Source organism: Gracilinanus agilis, unplaced genomic scaffold (genome assembly GCF_016433145.1).
Source record: "Gracilinanus agilis isolate LMUSP501 unplaced genomic scaffold, AgileGrace unplaced_scaffold47328, whole genome shotgun sequence".
Classification (NCBI taxonomy): domain Eukaryota; kingdom Metazoa; phylum Chordata; class Mammalia; order Didelphimorphia; family Didelphidae; genus Gracilinanus; species Gracilinanus agilis.
In genome coordinates this window covers 1-12,522 of record NW_025381720.1, presented here as the reverse complement: position 1 = coordinate 12,522, position 12,522 = coordinate 1, and the positions used below count along the sequence as shown (strand labels likewise).

The 12,522-nt window shown below is 59.3% G+C and overlaps 1 protein-coding gene across 3 annotated transcripts; it reads right to left on the bottom strand.

The window, feature by feature from the left end:
* Nucleotides 1–315: 315 nt before the first annotated feature.
* On the bottom strand, nt 316–10,436 carry LOC123255485 (tensin-2-like). 3 transcript variants are annotated; one of them, XM_044684271.1, is made up of 17 exons: nt 8,919–10,436; nt 6,108–6,216; nt 5,699–5,736; nt 4,606–4,644; nt 4,374–4,412; nt 4,208–4,257; nt 3,687–3,861; nt 3,417–3,467; nt 3,014–3,136; nt 2,870–2,934; nt 2,534–2,617; nt 1,949–2,061; nt 1,807–1,867; nt 1,240–1,315; nt 909–1,038; nt 740–805; nt 316–651 (listed from the first exon to the last, which is right to left on the bottom strand). In XM_044684271.1, exons 1-17 carry the CDS (start codon nt 8,991–8,993, stop codon nt 500–502), a joined length of 1,446 nt encoding a protein of 481 aa, XP_044540206.1. In that variant the 5' UTR covers nt 8,994–10,436; the 3' UTR covers nt 316–499. The 3 variants fall into 3 exon arrangements, with proteins under 3 accessions (XP_044540206.1, XP_044540204.1, XP_044540205.1); XM_044684269.1 differs by lacking the exon at nt 8,919–10,436 and having other exon boundaries at nt 5,699–6,913; XM_044684270.1 differs by lacking the exon at nt 8,919–10,436 and having other exon boundaries at nt 3,687–3,858; nt 5,699–6,913.
* Nucleotides 10,437–12,522: the final 2,086 nt, after the last annotated feature.

The following is a 12,522-nucleotide window of genomic DNA, read 5'->3' as shown; positions in this document are numbered from 1 at the left end:
GGAGGGAGAGAGAAGAAAGAGGAGGGGGGAGAGAGAGGGGAGAGAGAGAGAGAGAGAGAAAAGGAAGAAAAACAAAAGAAGGAAAGGAAGGAAGGGAAGAAGAAAGGAAGAAAAAGAAGTGAAAGGAAAGGAGGGAAGGGGGGAGTTACAGTTATCTCTTTAAGTAATGAGAAGTAAAGAGAAGACCAGAAAGAAGCGCAGACAAGCAGGATAGCTTTGAAAACTACAGGTTGAATTTATTATATGCCTTAAAAAGAAAAGGAAGCTGTACATAAGAGAGATCTCCAGGTTTGTGGAAATCTTTTTCCTTTCTAGTATGTATATGGAAATGTACCATTTTATTTGGTATATTTTTTTATACAAAAAGAAAAAAGAGCCACCAGTCCTAGAAGGAAGAGCCAAGAGAAATCAACAGGAGAAGAAAGGGAGAGAACAGGAAAGGGGGTCCCGAGAGCCAGGAAGGACCCCGACCCATCCCTGCTGCCTTCCGGCCCATCCATCATCCAGGCCTTGTTCTCCTCCTGACCCTCCTACCGTCCCGGCTGTCCTCGTGGTGTTGGTTGAAGTTCTCATAGGAGTCCCAGCGGATGGCCGCGTCTGTGGTGTTGTAGTCAACGGAGACAGACGCGTCATTTCGTGGGGGTTCGCGACCTAAGATGGGGGAACAGTGAGCCCCAGGGAAGCGGGAAGCGGCGGAAGGCGGCCGCAGAGCAGGGTGGGCCGCGAGCTCGGGGCTTACCTTTTATTTTCTCCGGGCCGGAGGAGAAGACAAATTCCACGGAGGCTTGGAAGGGAAATCTCTCGTCTGGAGAGTGGGAGGACGAGAAGCCTAAGCAGGAGGGCCCTGGAGACGACCACCCGGGAGACCCTGAGCCGGCTCCCTGGGTGTCCCCCCCCCCCACGCTTACCAGTGCAGGCCTCATCCAGCTGGTCCTTGGAGAAGGTGAGGTGGGGTCCATGAATGGTGCACGTGTGGAATTGCACCCGGAATACAAGGGTGCGCTCGGACTCCCGGCCCCCCTTATGATAGCACGTCACCTGTTTGTGGGGAGAGGCGAAAGGGCCTTTGGGCACCCAGCCACCTCCTCAGGTTACCGCAAGGCTCCCCCAAAGTGCCTCCTCTGGGGTTCCCCCCACCTCCATCTCAAGGTCCCGCCTCCACAGCCCGGCGCCCCCCTTTTTCCCGGGCCCATGGGACATCAGAACGGGTCAGCTTCCCTTTGGCTCTGCTGTTCTTACCAGGACGTCTCCTTTGAGGAGAAGTGCGGGCTCCAGGCTGATGCAAAGCTGCTGGGGCCCTGGGTTCGAGATGTGGCTTAGGGGGAAAGGAGAGGAAAGGCAGAGATGAGACAAGACTACGGAAGAGAGCTTAGCCATTCTGTGTCCCAAGTGGGGAATAAGGGAATGCCCCGGGTCGGGCCTCAAGGCTCAGGCTGTGCTGCCAGATTTGGGGGGGGGGCAGGAGAGCCTTGGGGAGCTGGGAGGAACTGGGAGGGATTGGGAGGGATTGGGAGGAGCTGGGAGGAACTGGGAGGAGCTGGGAGGGATTGGGAGGAGCTGGGAGGAACTGGAAGGAGCTGGGAGGGATTGGGAGGAGCTGGGAGGAACTGGAAGGAGCTGGGAGGGATTGGGAGGAACTGGGAGGAGCTGGGAGGAACTNGAACTGGAAGGAGCTGGGAGGGATTGGGAGGAGCTGGGAGGGATTGGGAGGAACTGGAAGGAGCTGGGGAGGGATTGGGAGGAGCTGGGAAGAACTGGGAGGAACTGGGAGGGCTGGGAGGAGCCTGGGGGGGGGGGCGAACTCACTAGATCCCAGATGTGTAGACTAGCTGCATGGACTGATAGATCTTGAGGAATGGCTGGTATCCTGATGGGGAGATGGGAGGGTGAGGGGGAGGTGGCCGGCACAGGCCAAGCCCTTGCCCAGCCCACACTGCGGGGGACTCACCGATGCCCGGCTCAAAGGCGGGCAGGACGGGCATGAGCACGTGGTGGAGGAACAGGGGGCTGCTATTCATCCTGATGGAGCCAGACAGGAGGCCGCTGAAGTAGCTGATGTACCTGATGGGGCAGAGCCTGGCTCAGTGCTTCGGGGGACCCTGGGAGAGAGCCCCAGCCTAGTGCTTGTTGGGCTTCCCAGTCCCAAGAGGTCTGAGGAAGGAATGACCTGGGGAGGGGGGGGAGTGGTGGGAAGGTAGGGGGAGTGCAGGGAGGGCTTCCTGGCAGAGGCGGCCTCTAGCCTGAGCAGCCTGTGTGCTCTGTGGCAGGCTCTGAGTTCCTATCACTAGTGCCTTTTGTTATGGATTCAGAATAGAAGGAAGTGAGAGGAGGGAAGAGGAAGATGTTTTCCATCTGGAGCTCCAGGACCCTCTGAAACCCTCCCCGGATCCCTCAGGCCTGTGTGGGGGTCTGCCTGCTGCTTCTCCATCCTCCACTCGGGCCAGATCCGGCCTGCAGTCCGGCTTCCCACCCCGAGCCTCCCTTCTGGCCTCGTTCCTTGCAGGCCAGCCCCGGCCCACCCTGCCCTGCTCACCGGCGCTGCGAGGGCTGGAACTCGGAGGCCACTTTGTCTTCACAGAACTTGCGCATGGTGAGCGTGGCCAGAGCCTGGTCCTCACTGGGAGAAGGGGGTGTGGGGGGAGTCATGGAGGAGCCTGGTGGAGGGCCTGGCGCCCTCCTGGGGAACCCCAGAGGAAATGTAAGGGGGGCCCCTTCTGGGCTGTCTCAGGCACTTTCTTGGGATTCCCTAGAGGCTGCCCACGGCCCCAGGGCCCCGACACCCACAGGACTCAGAATCAGTACTGAGCAGCGGCTCCCTGGGCAGGGGGGGTAAGTGACTGGGCCAGGGTCACACCGCAGAGCGCCATACCTGGCCGAGATCTTGCTGTAGTGCATGTAGGCAGCCACGATGACCCCGAGCTTGGCCTTGTTTCCCTGAGGCGGACAGAGACAGGCTGGTACCGTCCTTCCCGCACCCACCCGGCGCCCCTGGGTGCCCCGTGGCAGGCCCTACCTTACAGTAGAGCACCACCACGTGCTGGGGGCTCGAGCTCAGCCAGGTCTCCATGGCCTTGCAGATGGAACAGAGCTTGTCCAGAGGCGGTGCGTGCAAGTCAGGCCAGCCGAAGTCCTGGACCTGCAGGAGCCAGGGCGGAGGTCAGTGACAGCGGAGGGAGGGGGCCTGGGCGCTGTAGGGGAGCCACAGATGGAGAGCGGGAAGGATCTTCCCAGGCCAAACCCCTCCTTTTACAGATGGGGAAACTGAGGCCCCGGAGGTGGGATCTGAACTTGGACCCTCCCTGGGACCCCCATCCTCTCAGAGCCCCGACTGGCCCCCTCTCTCAAGGTGTGTGGAACAGAGAGGGGAGTTTGCTGGGAGCACAGAAGGGCCCCTCGGGTCAAGGCAGCCCCCCTACCTTGGGGTTCAGTCGGTTCAGGTCATGCCGTTTCTCTGACAGATTGAAGAGCTGCCAAAAGAGAGGGGAGGAGGCAGGCTTGTGACTTCCCTGGTGGGCGCCTCTGCTCTGCCCCAGCACCAGCCCTTTACAGGTGGCCTCCGTGGATGGAAGCCTGCCCCTTCCCTGGTTTCCCGGCAAAAGGGTAAGGGACTTGCCCAGGGCCACACAGCTAGGAAGTGGCTCCTCCTTGGGGCCACCCTGAAGCCTCCCCACGCAGGCGGCCCTCACCAGGTAATTGTCCCGGTGCTTGGACTGCAGCACGTGGGCCAGCTCCCGGATGTGGCCCCGGTGCCGCTGCTCCTCGAACCTCCCTGGGAAGGCGGCCGCCAGGATGCGCTCCGTCACATAGGTCAGATCCAGGTCCCAGCGTCGCTCCATGAGCGGGTCCAGGCTGAAACTCCTGCTGGCCCCAGAAGCACAAGGAATGGCGGCTTGAAGGACCCCGTGCCCAGGAGGCGGCTCCTCCGCTGGGGATGGAGCAGGGCTCTGGGGCCTGGGGGCTCCCCGCCTAGAGGGCAGGCGCCCCTGGGCACGGTGATTTGGTTGGGGGGAGCTCAGGAGGAAGGATCTGTGGCCCGCTAAGTGATGTGTTGGAGGGCACCCGGGCTCCAAGTCCCGGCATCCCGGCATGGGAATCCAGAGCAATGGACAAGCATTGCGCCTAACCCTAGGCACGGGCGGGCTGGGGGGAAGGACTCCCACCGCAGGGGACACTGGCTAGGCTCGGGGGCGCCCCTTCACCCCCTTACCTGGGCAAGGTGCTGCGCTGCTTGGAATGGTTCAAGGACTTGGTGGATCCCTGGTGAGGAGAGAAGCCCAGAAGTCTTGGCTGGGACTCCCGGCCTTTCCCGCCCACCCCTCTCCATCGCCCACTCCTTAGCTGCCCCTCCCCCTCTCCCCTGGGAGCCACCTTACCAGATGTTCGATGCGTCTCACAGGCGCCGTGTTCCTCCGCTGGGAGGGAAAAGAGGCTGTGTGATAAGTGGGCGGAGGGAGCGCAGAGTGCTGCGAGCCTGACCGCGGACGGAGCGGGCCAGTTGAGGGGAGAAAGGGGCTTGTGTTGGATGCCCGACGGGCCCCAAGATGCCAAGGGGAGCCAGTCCGCCCGCCAGACCTGGGGGTTACACCAGAGACTGCCCATACTCACCAGCTCCACAGGGGGCAGAGCCTGACACGTCGTGGTCACCTGAAAGGGAGCCTTAGTGAAGGGGCTGCCCCGTTCCAGGAGGGGTGGTTGCTGGGGGCAACCCGTTGAGGGGAGATGGCCAAAGGGACTGCGGCACCAGCCGAGCACCGGCTCTATGTGAGGGAGCTGAAGCAGGCTTCCCTCCAGTCTCTCTGCCCCCCACCCCCAGACCCCTTGCTTGTTGCTCTTGGCTCCCAGCCCCCTCCCCACACAGACCCCCATTCATCCCGGCCTGGGGAGGAGAAGCTATATATAGCGCAGCGCAGGCGGGCAGGGGCCGGGCAGGCACACTGGTGTCTTTCATGGGGGAGAACCCGCCCCTGGGCACAGGGCTCCCCCGGGCTGATGCCCTCCCCCTCCTCCGCCTCCAGCACTCGCCACCCCCGATTCCCAAGGAGGTTCCACTCTCCGCCGGACCGGGCCTCCCTTCTCTCATCTTAAACACTTGGCAAGAGGCTGGGGGCCCCGGGCCCTGCCCTCAGCCCCTTCGTCCCGGCCGGGGCTCCCCCACCCCCCCCCCCCTTCCTTCTCCTCCCGGCCTCTTTCGGGCCAGCTGCAGCCCGGGCACATCACCAAGACAAACTCCCAATTCCCCCCTCCGCCCAACTCGTGACACCCCCTGGAGGTGGAGCCCAGCAGCTCTTAAAGGGACAGACTCAGCATCCTCCCCCTGTCCAGCGCCTACGGAGGAGTGACTGGAAATCCCAGAGGGCTTGGGATGGTAGTAGGTGGAGAGACCAGAGGGACAGGACCTCCCGCGGCTGGGCGCCAGACAGGGGGAAAGACCACAAGCAGGGACGGGAGCAGGCTCAGCGCATTGAGAGCCAGGCCCAGATTGGGGAGGCCCGGGATTCAAATTTGCCTCAGACGTTTTCTACCTGTGGGACTGCGCAAGTCACTTCACCTCCCATTGCCCAGCCCTTAAGGCTCTTCTGCCTTGGAACCAATACCCAGGACTGCTTCCTGGACGGAAGGGAAGCGTTCGAAAAGACCTCGAGCACTGGGTTCTCTTTCTAATACCCCCTAGAGTCGAGCTAGAGGTTAGGGGGCTTACCTTGGCCTCACATTTCCGATGTGCCGCTGATTTGCAAACTGAGGGGAAAATGGGATGAAGAGATAAAAGGAGGGAATGAGAAGAAAACCCCTTTGGGGGGCCTCGAGCTGGGGTCTTTCCCCGGAGAGAAAGTTGGATTGAGTCTGGTGGGAAGTCTGGGAGGAAACGGGCAGAGTCTGCCAGGGAGAAGGGAACCAGCGGTGGTGCAGGGGGCCGAGGAGGTCTTGAGAGCTGGGGCTTAGGGGATTTTAGAAGGGAGTAGGAGGCTGGGAATGGGGTCCGAGGGGCAGAGAGGAAGCCTGGGTTACTAGGGGACATAAGGGCTGCTTCTAAGAGCAGCCGGAGAAGGAGGTCATGGAGGAGTGGGGGGAAAGCATCCCTGAAGGGAGAGGGAGGGGGCTGTCTCTACCTCGGCACACCAGGCCGCTGCCATCGATGGTCACCTTACAGGCGGTACAGGCTGGCGGCTTCTTCCGGAAAACCTTCTCCCTGAAGCTGTGGGGCTCAGCCTTCCCAGGCTGCAGAAGGGGGAATGGGCAGACATTCATGACAATTAGCATCAGCTGCTGGCCCCGAGTGTCCCGCTCTGTCCTGTCCTGCCTCAGGCATCAGCTCGGAGCCTTCCCCCTCTCTCGATCCCTCTCTCCCAACCGGAAATTATAAAGGGTCACAATCCACATCCTTCTCCTTTTTGCCCGTCCCCTGCCCCCCCCCCCTGGAAGACACCCGGACTCCCCTAGAGCCGCTAATTCTGGGGAGGAGTCGTGGCCCTGGGGAGTTTCTCAGCCTCTTCCCCACCCTCCCTCCTCCTGGGAGGGGGGGGGGGGAGGAAGCAGGAATGTGCTTGGAATCTGCTTCCTTTCCTAACCTGGGTCTGACAACCTGGGCTCCTCCCGGAGGACACTTGTGCACATCATGTGCTCAGTGCCCTCGGGGTCCCTGCCTACCCCGCCAGGCTGCACCCAGAGGGGCTCCATCTAATCCAGGGCTGCCCTCTTTGCTCTAAGGGGCGCCTCTTTTATTCCCTTTGCCCCAGGAAGGCCTGGCTCTCTCTTTTTCTCTTCGTTTGTGCTCTCCGGTCACATTCCAGAATCTCCCAGTGTGGGCTGTGGGAGCCTGGCATTCAGGGCGAGGGTGGCCTGAATCAGGCACAGCTGGCATGCCCCCTTGTAGCTACTCCTCTCCCTGCTGGCTGTTCCATATAGCTAAAGCAACATATATTTATTTGCTCATTGACTGGGTTGAGGCAGCAGTTATAAGGCTTGGATTGCAGTGAGAAGAGAGAAAGAAGGAAAGTTAGGGAGTGCAGGGGGTAGAGATTCAGGAAGACCGGAGTTCAAGGTCACTTCCTAGCTGTGTGACCTTGGACAAGTCACTTCCTTTCCTCTGTTTCCCCATCTGTAAAATGGGGATGATAACACCTACTTCAGGGTTGTCTAAGGATCAGATGATGCAATATTTGTAAAGTCCTAAGCACAGTATACTACATTTTGCAAGATCGCAGCACATAGTAGGTGCTATATAAATATTTGTTAACTCTAGAAGGCAGCCTTGAGCCTCTCTGGGTAGGTGGATGCCTCTTAGTCTGAGAGACTCCACTCAGATTCTGGAATTCTCCTTCCTCACCTCAGTGGCTTGGGTCAAGTCACATTCCATGGTGAGGCCTCAGTCTCCTCCTTTGTAAACAGAGGCGGTTTGCCTTCTAGCTTTAACGTTCTGTTTCAGAGGAGTCCCTTGATTTCTTTTTTGGGGGTCCCCTCTACGAAGATTTAGGGTCACATATATCCTTTAACAACTTCATTCACACCACCAAATAAAACAAAACCCAAAAGCCAAGGGAAAAAAAAACTACTCTCTGGTCCTAAATTCAAATCTCCCTCATAAATTTAGAGCTGGAAGGGCCCGAGAGGTCATCTAGTCCAACCTCTTCTAATTTTACAGATGGGAAGACTTGAAACCCCACAAAAGGGAACTGATCCATTGGCTTGTGGTCACACCAGATACCAGAAGTGGAATTTGAACTCCGTCTTCTGGCTCTTTCTCTAATACAGAACTGCTTTTTCCACAACCGAGTCTCCAGCTAGGTCATACCTGTGGCCCACCCACACTAACAAAGGTCACTTTCTGTTAAATGATACAGAGATGGAGATGTTTGGGGGCTCCTGTTGGCCTGTCACTGGAGCCCTCTGGGCCCCCAAGAATAAGGGGTGCTCCCTGGGTCATCTTCAATGGAGTCATCATGGATCGGAGGGGCAATCTCTGTTGACCCTTTGGGGTCCGAGATGGGAAGCTGGGGGTAAAGCAGGGCATGTCCTCTGCTGCCCCACCACCCCCTCACTACGCATTGCCCAATCTGTCTCCATCTCCTGCTCCAATATGTTCCCCTCTGACCCCTCTCTTTTGCAATCCCCCAAGAAACGGGACGGAACCCAGTGGGGAGTTCTTCCATGGTGGGGCAGTCCATTGGTTTCTGAAAGACCCAGGCAGGGATAAAGGGTGTTGGTCCAGTTTGCTATTAACTAAGCCTGTCCACAAGATCCCAATGCACACAAAAGGGAGGACTGATTGTGTCTGTCGGCTTCCATCCCACATCCTGGGGCCAGAAAACACTATCCAAACTCTGGTAAAGTTCCCTCTTCCACAGAGTCCTCTAGAAGTCCTGACCAGTACCCCAACTTGAATGGAGGTCCCCCCAGGGATGCAGGAAAGGGCCCCAAAGGACTCTGGGATTATGGGCTTAAAAAGCTGGGGAAAATCTGGCTTCAGACATTTCCTGGCTGTGTGACTCTGGACAAGTCACTTAACCCACACCACCTAGCCTTTACCAGTCTTCTGCCTTGAAACCAGTAGGATACAGAGTATTGATTCCAAGATGGAGGGTGAGGGTTTAAAAAAAAAGTTGGGGGACCACCTAAGTGCCCACCCTACCCCCTTAGCTAGTCTGGGGGTTTCTTAGTCACTCCTGCCCCTAAATTGTGGTGGAATCCAAAAACTCCACTTTGCCCACCAAGAGACCTGCCAAGCTAAGCGTAATGAATGGAAGACAGGGAGCCCAGAGAGGGAGCAGGTCAAAGGGCTTCCAACCCCACTTTTCCATTCTCCTGTGCCATCCCCCCCCCAGACCCCTTTGGACCTCTCCTCTCTCTGCCAGGGGCCACAGCCCAGAGAGAAATTCCACTCCCTCCCCCCACCCAATCCCAAGGTGCCTGTTCCCTCCTACCCTGCAGGCAGCCCGGGTGCTGTCCCTTCGCCCCAAGGCTCGGAGTAACCTCTCCACTGGGCTGCTGGACTTCATGTTTCCCCAGGGGGCCAAAGGCCACCCAGGCTGGGATATATGGGTGGACACTGGGTGTCCGGCTGGGCGGGGGAGCCAGGAACAATGAAATGACCGGGCCTGGGGCTTCCTGGAAGCCGCAGGATGGAGGCGGCTGCTTCCCTTGGGCGGGGGCTGGGAGAGAAGGGGGGAGGGTGGGCCTGGCTTGTGTCAGATGCTAGAGGTCCACCCCTGCCTGGATGGGCGGGAGGGGGCACAGCCAGGCTCCAGGAAGCGGGGAGGGCCAAGAGGATGGGGAGTGGGGGTGGGGCCAGAGTCAGACTCAATTCCCAGGATCTATGCCATAGGGTCAGTTCAGGGATCCAATCCGGTCACATCCTCCCCATCTGCCGGAGGGTGGCCCTTCTTAGGGGTCTAGCTTGTGGGGGTGGGGAGACCGGGGAGTGCCTCGATCCTCAGAGTTGGGCTGTGCCCGCGGCAGATCCATGTCGTCAGCGGGAACAGATCTCCGGGCTCTGGCCTGCCCTAGACCTGTTCTCCCTGCCAGGGATCCAGATCCCAGCGAGTGCGTGAATAACGTGGGGCAAAAGGAAGAAGTGGGGACACGGTGTCCTGGCTAGCCAGGCTGTCCAGAACATTCTGTGCCCCGTGGGACTTCCTGGCCCCTCCCTCCATAGGCGGGGGCGGGGGCGGCGGGGAGAGCCTGGGAACCACCTCCCCTCCTTTTCACCTCCCTGCCACCCGCTCCTCCCCACTCCACCGGAGTCTCGCACTTTGAAAGCGGGAGCCCCGGACACCTGAATCCTTTTGGGGGAAGAAGGAAAGTGGGGTACCCGGAGATCCCATCGCGCCAAGGGGATTGGTGGGAGGGGATGCCGTGGGGGACGGTCTTTTGGCCCCAAGCTCTTCCAGGTGTACCCTCTCAGGCCCCGACAGGAGAGGGAGCCCCTCCACTCCTCCAGTAGAACCTCTTCCCACCACTCCGCGGAGCTCCCAGCACCTCTGCCCCAAGCCCTCTCCCCACCTTCAAGGGGTCCCTCCGACTCTTCACCCGGCTTGGCTCCAGAGCCCAGGGGGCCAGGCCGGAGCCTCTCCCCCTCTTTCCCGCCCTCTCCTCTCCTCTCCCTAGCACAGGCCTCCAGCCTCCTGGGAATTCGGCCAGCTTCCTGTCTCAGGAATGGGGTGGAGGTGGGGGGCCAAAGCGAGGAATGAAGGAAACCCAGAATACGCGGGCTTCAAGATCTGGGCGGTCGGGTGCCCAAAGCTCCGGCCCCAGGCTCCGAACTCTCGAGACCTGAGCTAGCTCGGAAAGAATGTCCCGCCCCCTCGCTCATTTGCATCTCATTTGCATGGTATTTCCTGATGGTCAGCGGGCAAAGTTTGCCCACCGCCCCTGCCCTCCCTTTTCTCGGTGCCCCCTGGCCCTGCCCCCTCCCCCTGAAATTCCTCCCTCGGCCGGGCCACCACGGCCCCCCCCCTCCCAGCTTTCTGTGGGCGAGGCAGGGCATCTGTATCCAGACACCTCGCCTCTTTTGGGTCTCCCCAGCAGTCAGTAGTACTCTGCTCTCAGGAGATGCTTGATAAGTTCTGAGTTGTTGGGGTAGCTCCCTTGTTTTACAAATGAGGAAACTGAGGACTGGGCAGCTAGGAGGTGCAGTGGATAGAGCATTGGACCTGGAGTCAGGAAGATTGGACACTTACTAGCTGTGGGATCAAGTCACTTAACCCTGTTTGCCTCAGTTTCCTCCTCTGTCAAATGAGCTGGACAAAGAAACGGTAAGCCACACCAGCATTTTTGCCCAGAAAATCCCAAATGGAGTCACCAAGAATCATGCAGGATTGCAATGACTGAGGACTAGAGAGAGGTAGAGGGCTTGTTTGCCCTAGCCACCCCTTGGCTCCCCAAAGTCCATTGGAAAAGTATTCAGTTCTTGTGGGATCCTAACCTCAGGAGGCCAGGGGAGCCCCTTTGTCTCCTCCACTTCCTAGCTGAATTGAGGAGGCAGAGGCTGCCAGGTCCAAGCAGAGTCCTCTGATGCCCCATGCTTCAAGGAGCTTCTGCCCGATTATCCACAGAAGTAATGAGTGAGGATGAAGGACTGAAGCATCCAAGGAAGCTGGGTTCAGCCCTGACATTTGAAGGGGGCCCTGGATCTTAGGGCTTCCCCCCCAAGTCTGACTAGGTCTCAGGCCTTTCCAGACATCTAGGGAGAGACTGGCACCAAGGAAATCTAAAAAAACATTTAAAACCTTTAAACCTTCCATCTTAAAATCAATACTGTGTGTTGGTTCCAAGAAAGAAGAGCAGTAAGGGATGGTAATTTGCCCAGGGTCACACAGCTAAGACCTATCTGAGGCTAGACTTGAATCCAGGACCTCCTATCTCTAGGCCTGACTCTACCCACTGAGCTAGCTAGCTGCTCCCTGCAGGTGTTTTTTTCTCTTTCTAGTTCTCATCTCAAACTCAGCTGAATCTCTCCTTTGCCTTTGGCCAACCCATGAACTCTGGACTCTGCAGCCCTAGTTCTCCTTGCCTTCCTTTTCACTCCGCTCCCCTAAGGAGCCTCCCTTTTACATCCCCAGCACTGGCCCCTGGCAGCTGGAAGCCAGAACCCTCTAGCAGCCCCCTGCCCTCGAGCCTCTTCTATCCCAATCCTCTGCTCTTAGAGGAGAAGGCGGGAAATCCTTGGAGGTTGGGCCTCAGTTTCCTCCTGTGCTCTGGCCTGGGAGGGGCACTACGTTCTAGACCAATGGGACACAGTGTCAGCCCAGGGCACAGCTGCTTGGCATCACCGAGGAGCTCACAGCCCCTGCGGGCAGTTAAGGGTTAAGGCAGGGGGAAAGCGGCCCTCCAGCCCCCAGCCCCAGTAACTCAGCTCTCAGGTAGACTTGGGCTCCCACTGCTCCCTCCTGGCCTGACCATCTTTGCTGGGCACATTCCAGTGTCAGCCTGCCTCCTCCTCTCTCCCCTGCCTTGGCCCCCTCATAAGCTGGGCCAGGAAGTCTTGGTTTGTTTGGAGAAGCCCCCTCCGCCCCTCCTCCCCCCTCCTGGAAATAGCTGTGGTTGGATCCAGAGGCTGGAAGCCCAGGCCTGACTGGAGGGGAGGGGGAAAGAGGAGTGGAGGCAACGTAGGGATGGAGAGAGGGGGTCCAGGCGGGGTAACGGGGGATGGGCAGCAAGGCAGAGGGAATGGGTCCAGGGGATGGATGTAGAGTTATCAGTCTCCTCTTTACCGACTTCCTACCTCTGTTTCCCCAAAGATGGAGCTGGGCGGGGGCAGGACATAATTAACTTTGGGCTAGGGGCCCTTTCCCCGGGCCGCCCGGCTCTTAGGGCCACTGGGTGTGTCTGTGGGGCTGCGGCCCGAACCCTGCCTCCAGGTAGGGGCCGCGGGGCGTTGTTGGGGGGCGTAGCCGTGCGGGGAAGGAGGTGTGTGCGCCAGCCCGGTTCCCGGCCTCCTGGGGCCCAGGTTTGCGCGGCGCGTCGGGAGAACCTTCCCAGCCCCGCTCCAGAAGTCGGGGTCCCCGCCCCCCAGCCCGGCTCTTGGGG

What these genes read in the sequence shown, in the direction of transcription:
- LOC123255485 (XM_044684269.1), bottom strand. Translation starts at nt 6,016, where the DNA reads ATGTCCCCTAGTAACCCAGGCTTCCTCTCTGCCCCTCGGACCCCATTC. An exon ending in CTCTGCCCCCTGTGGAGCTG is followed by an intron (nt 4,413 to 4,605) that starts GTGAGTATGGGC and finishes TTTCCCTCCCAG; the next exon opens with CGGAGGAACACGGCGCCTGT. An exon ending in CAGCGCAGCACCTTGCCCAG is followed by an intron (nt 3,862 to 4,207) that starts GTAAGGGGGTGA and finishes TTCTGGGGCCAG; the next exon opens with CAGGAGTTTCAGCCTGGACC.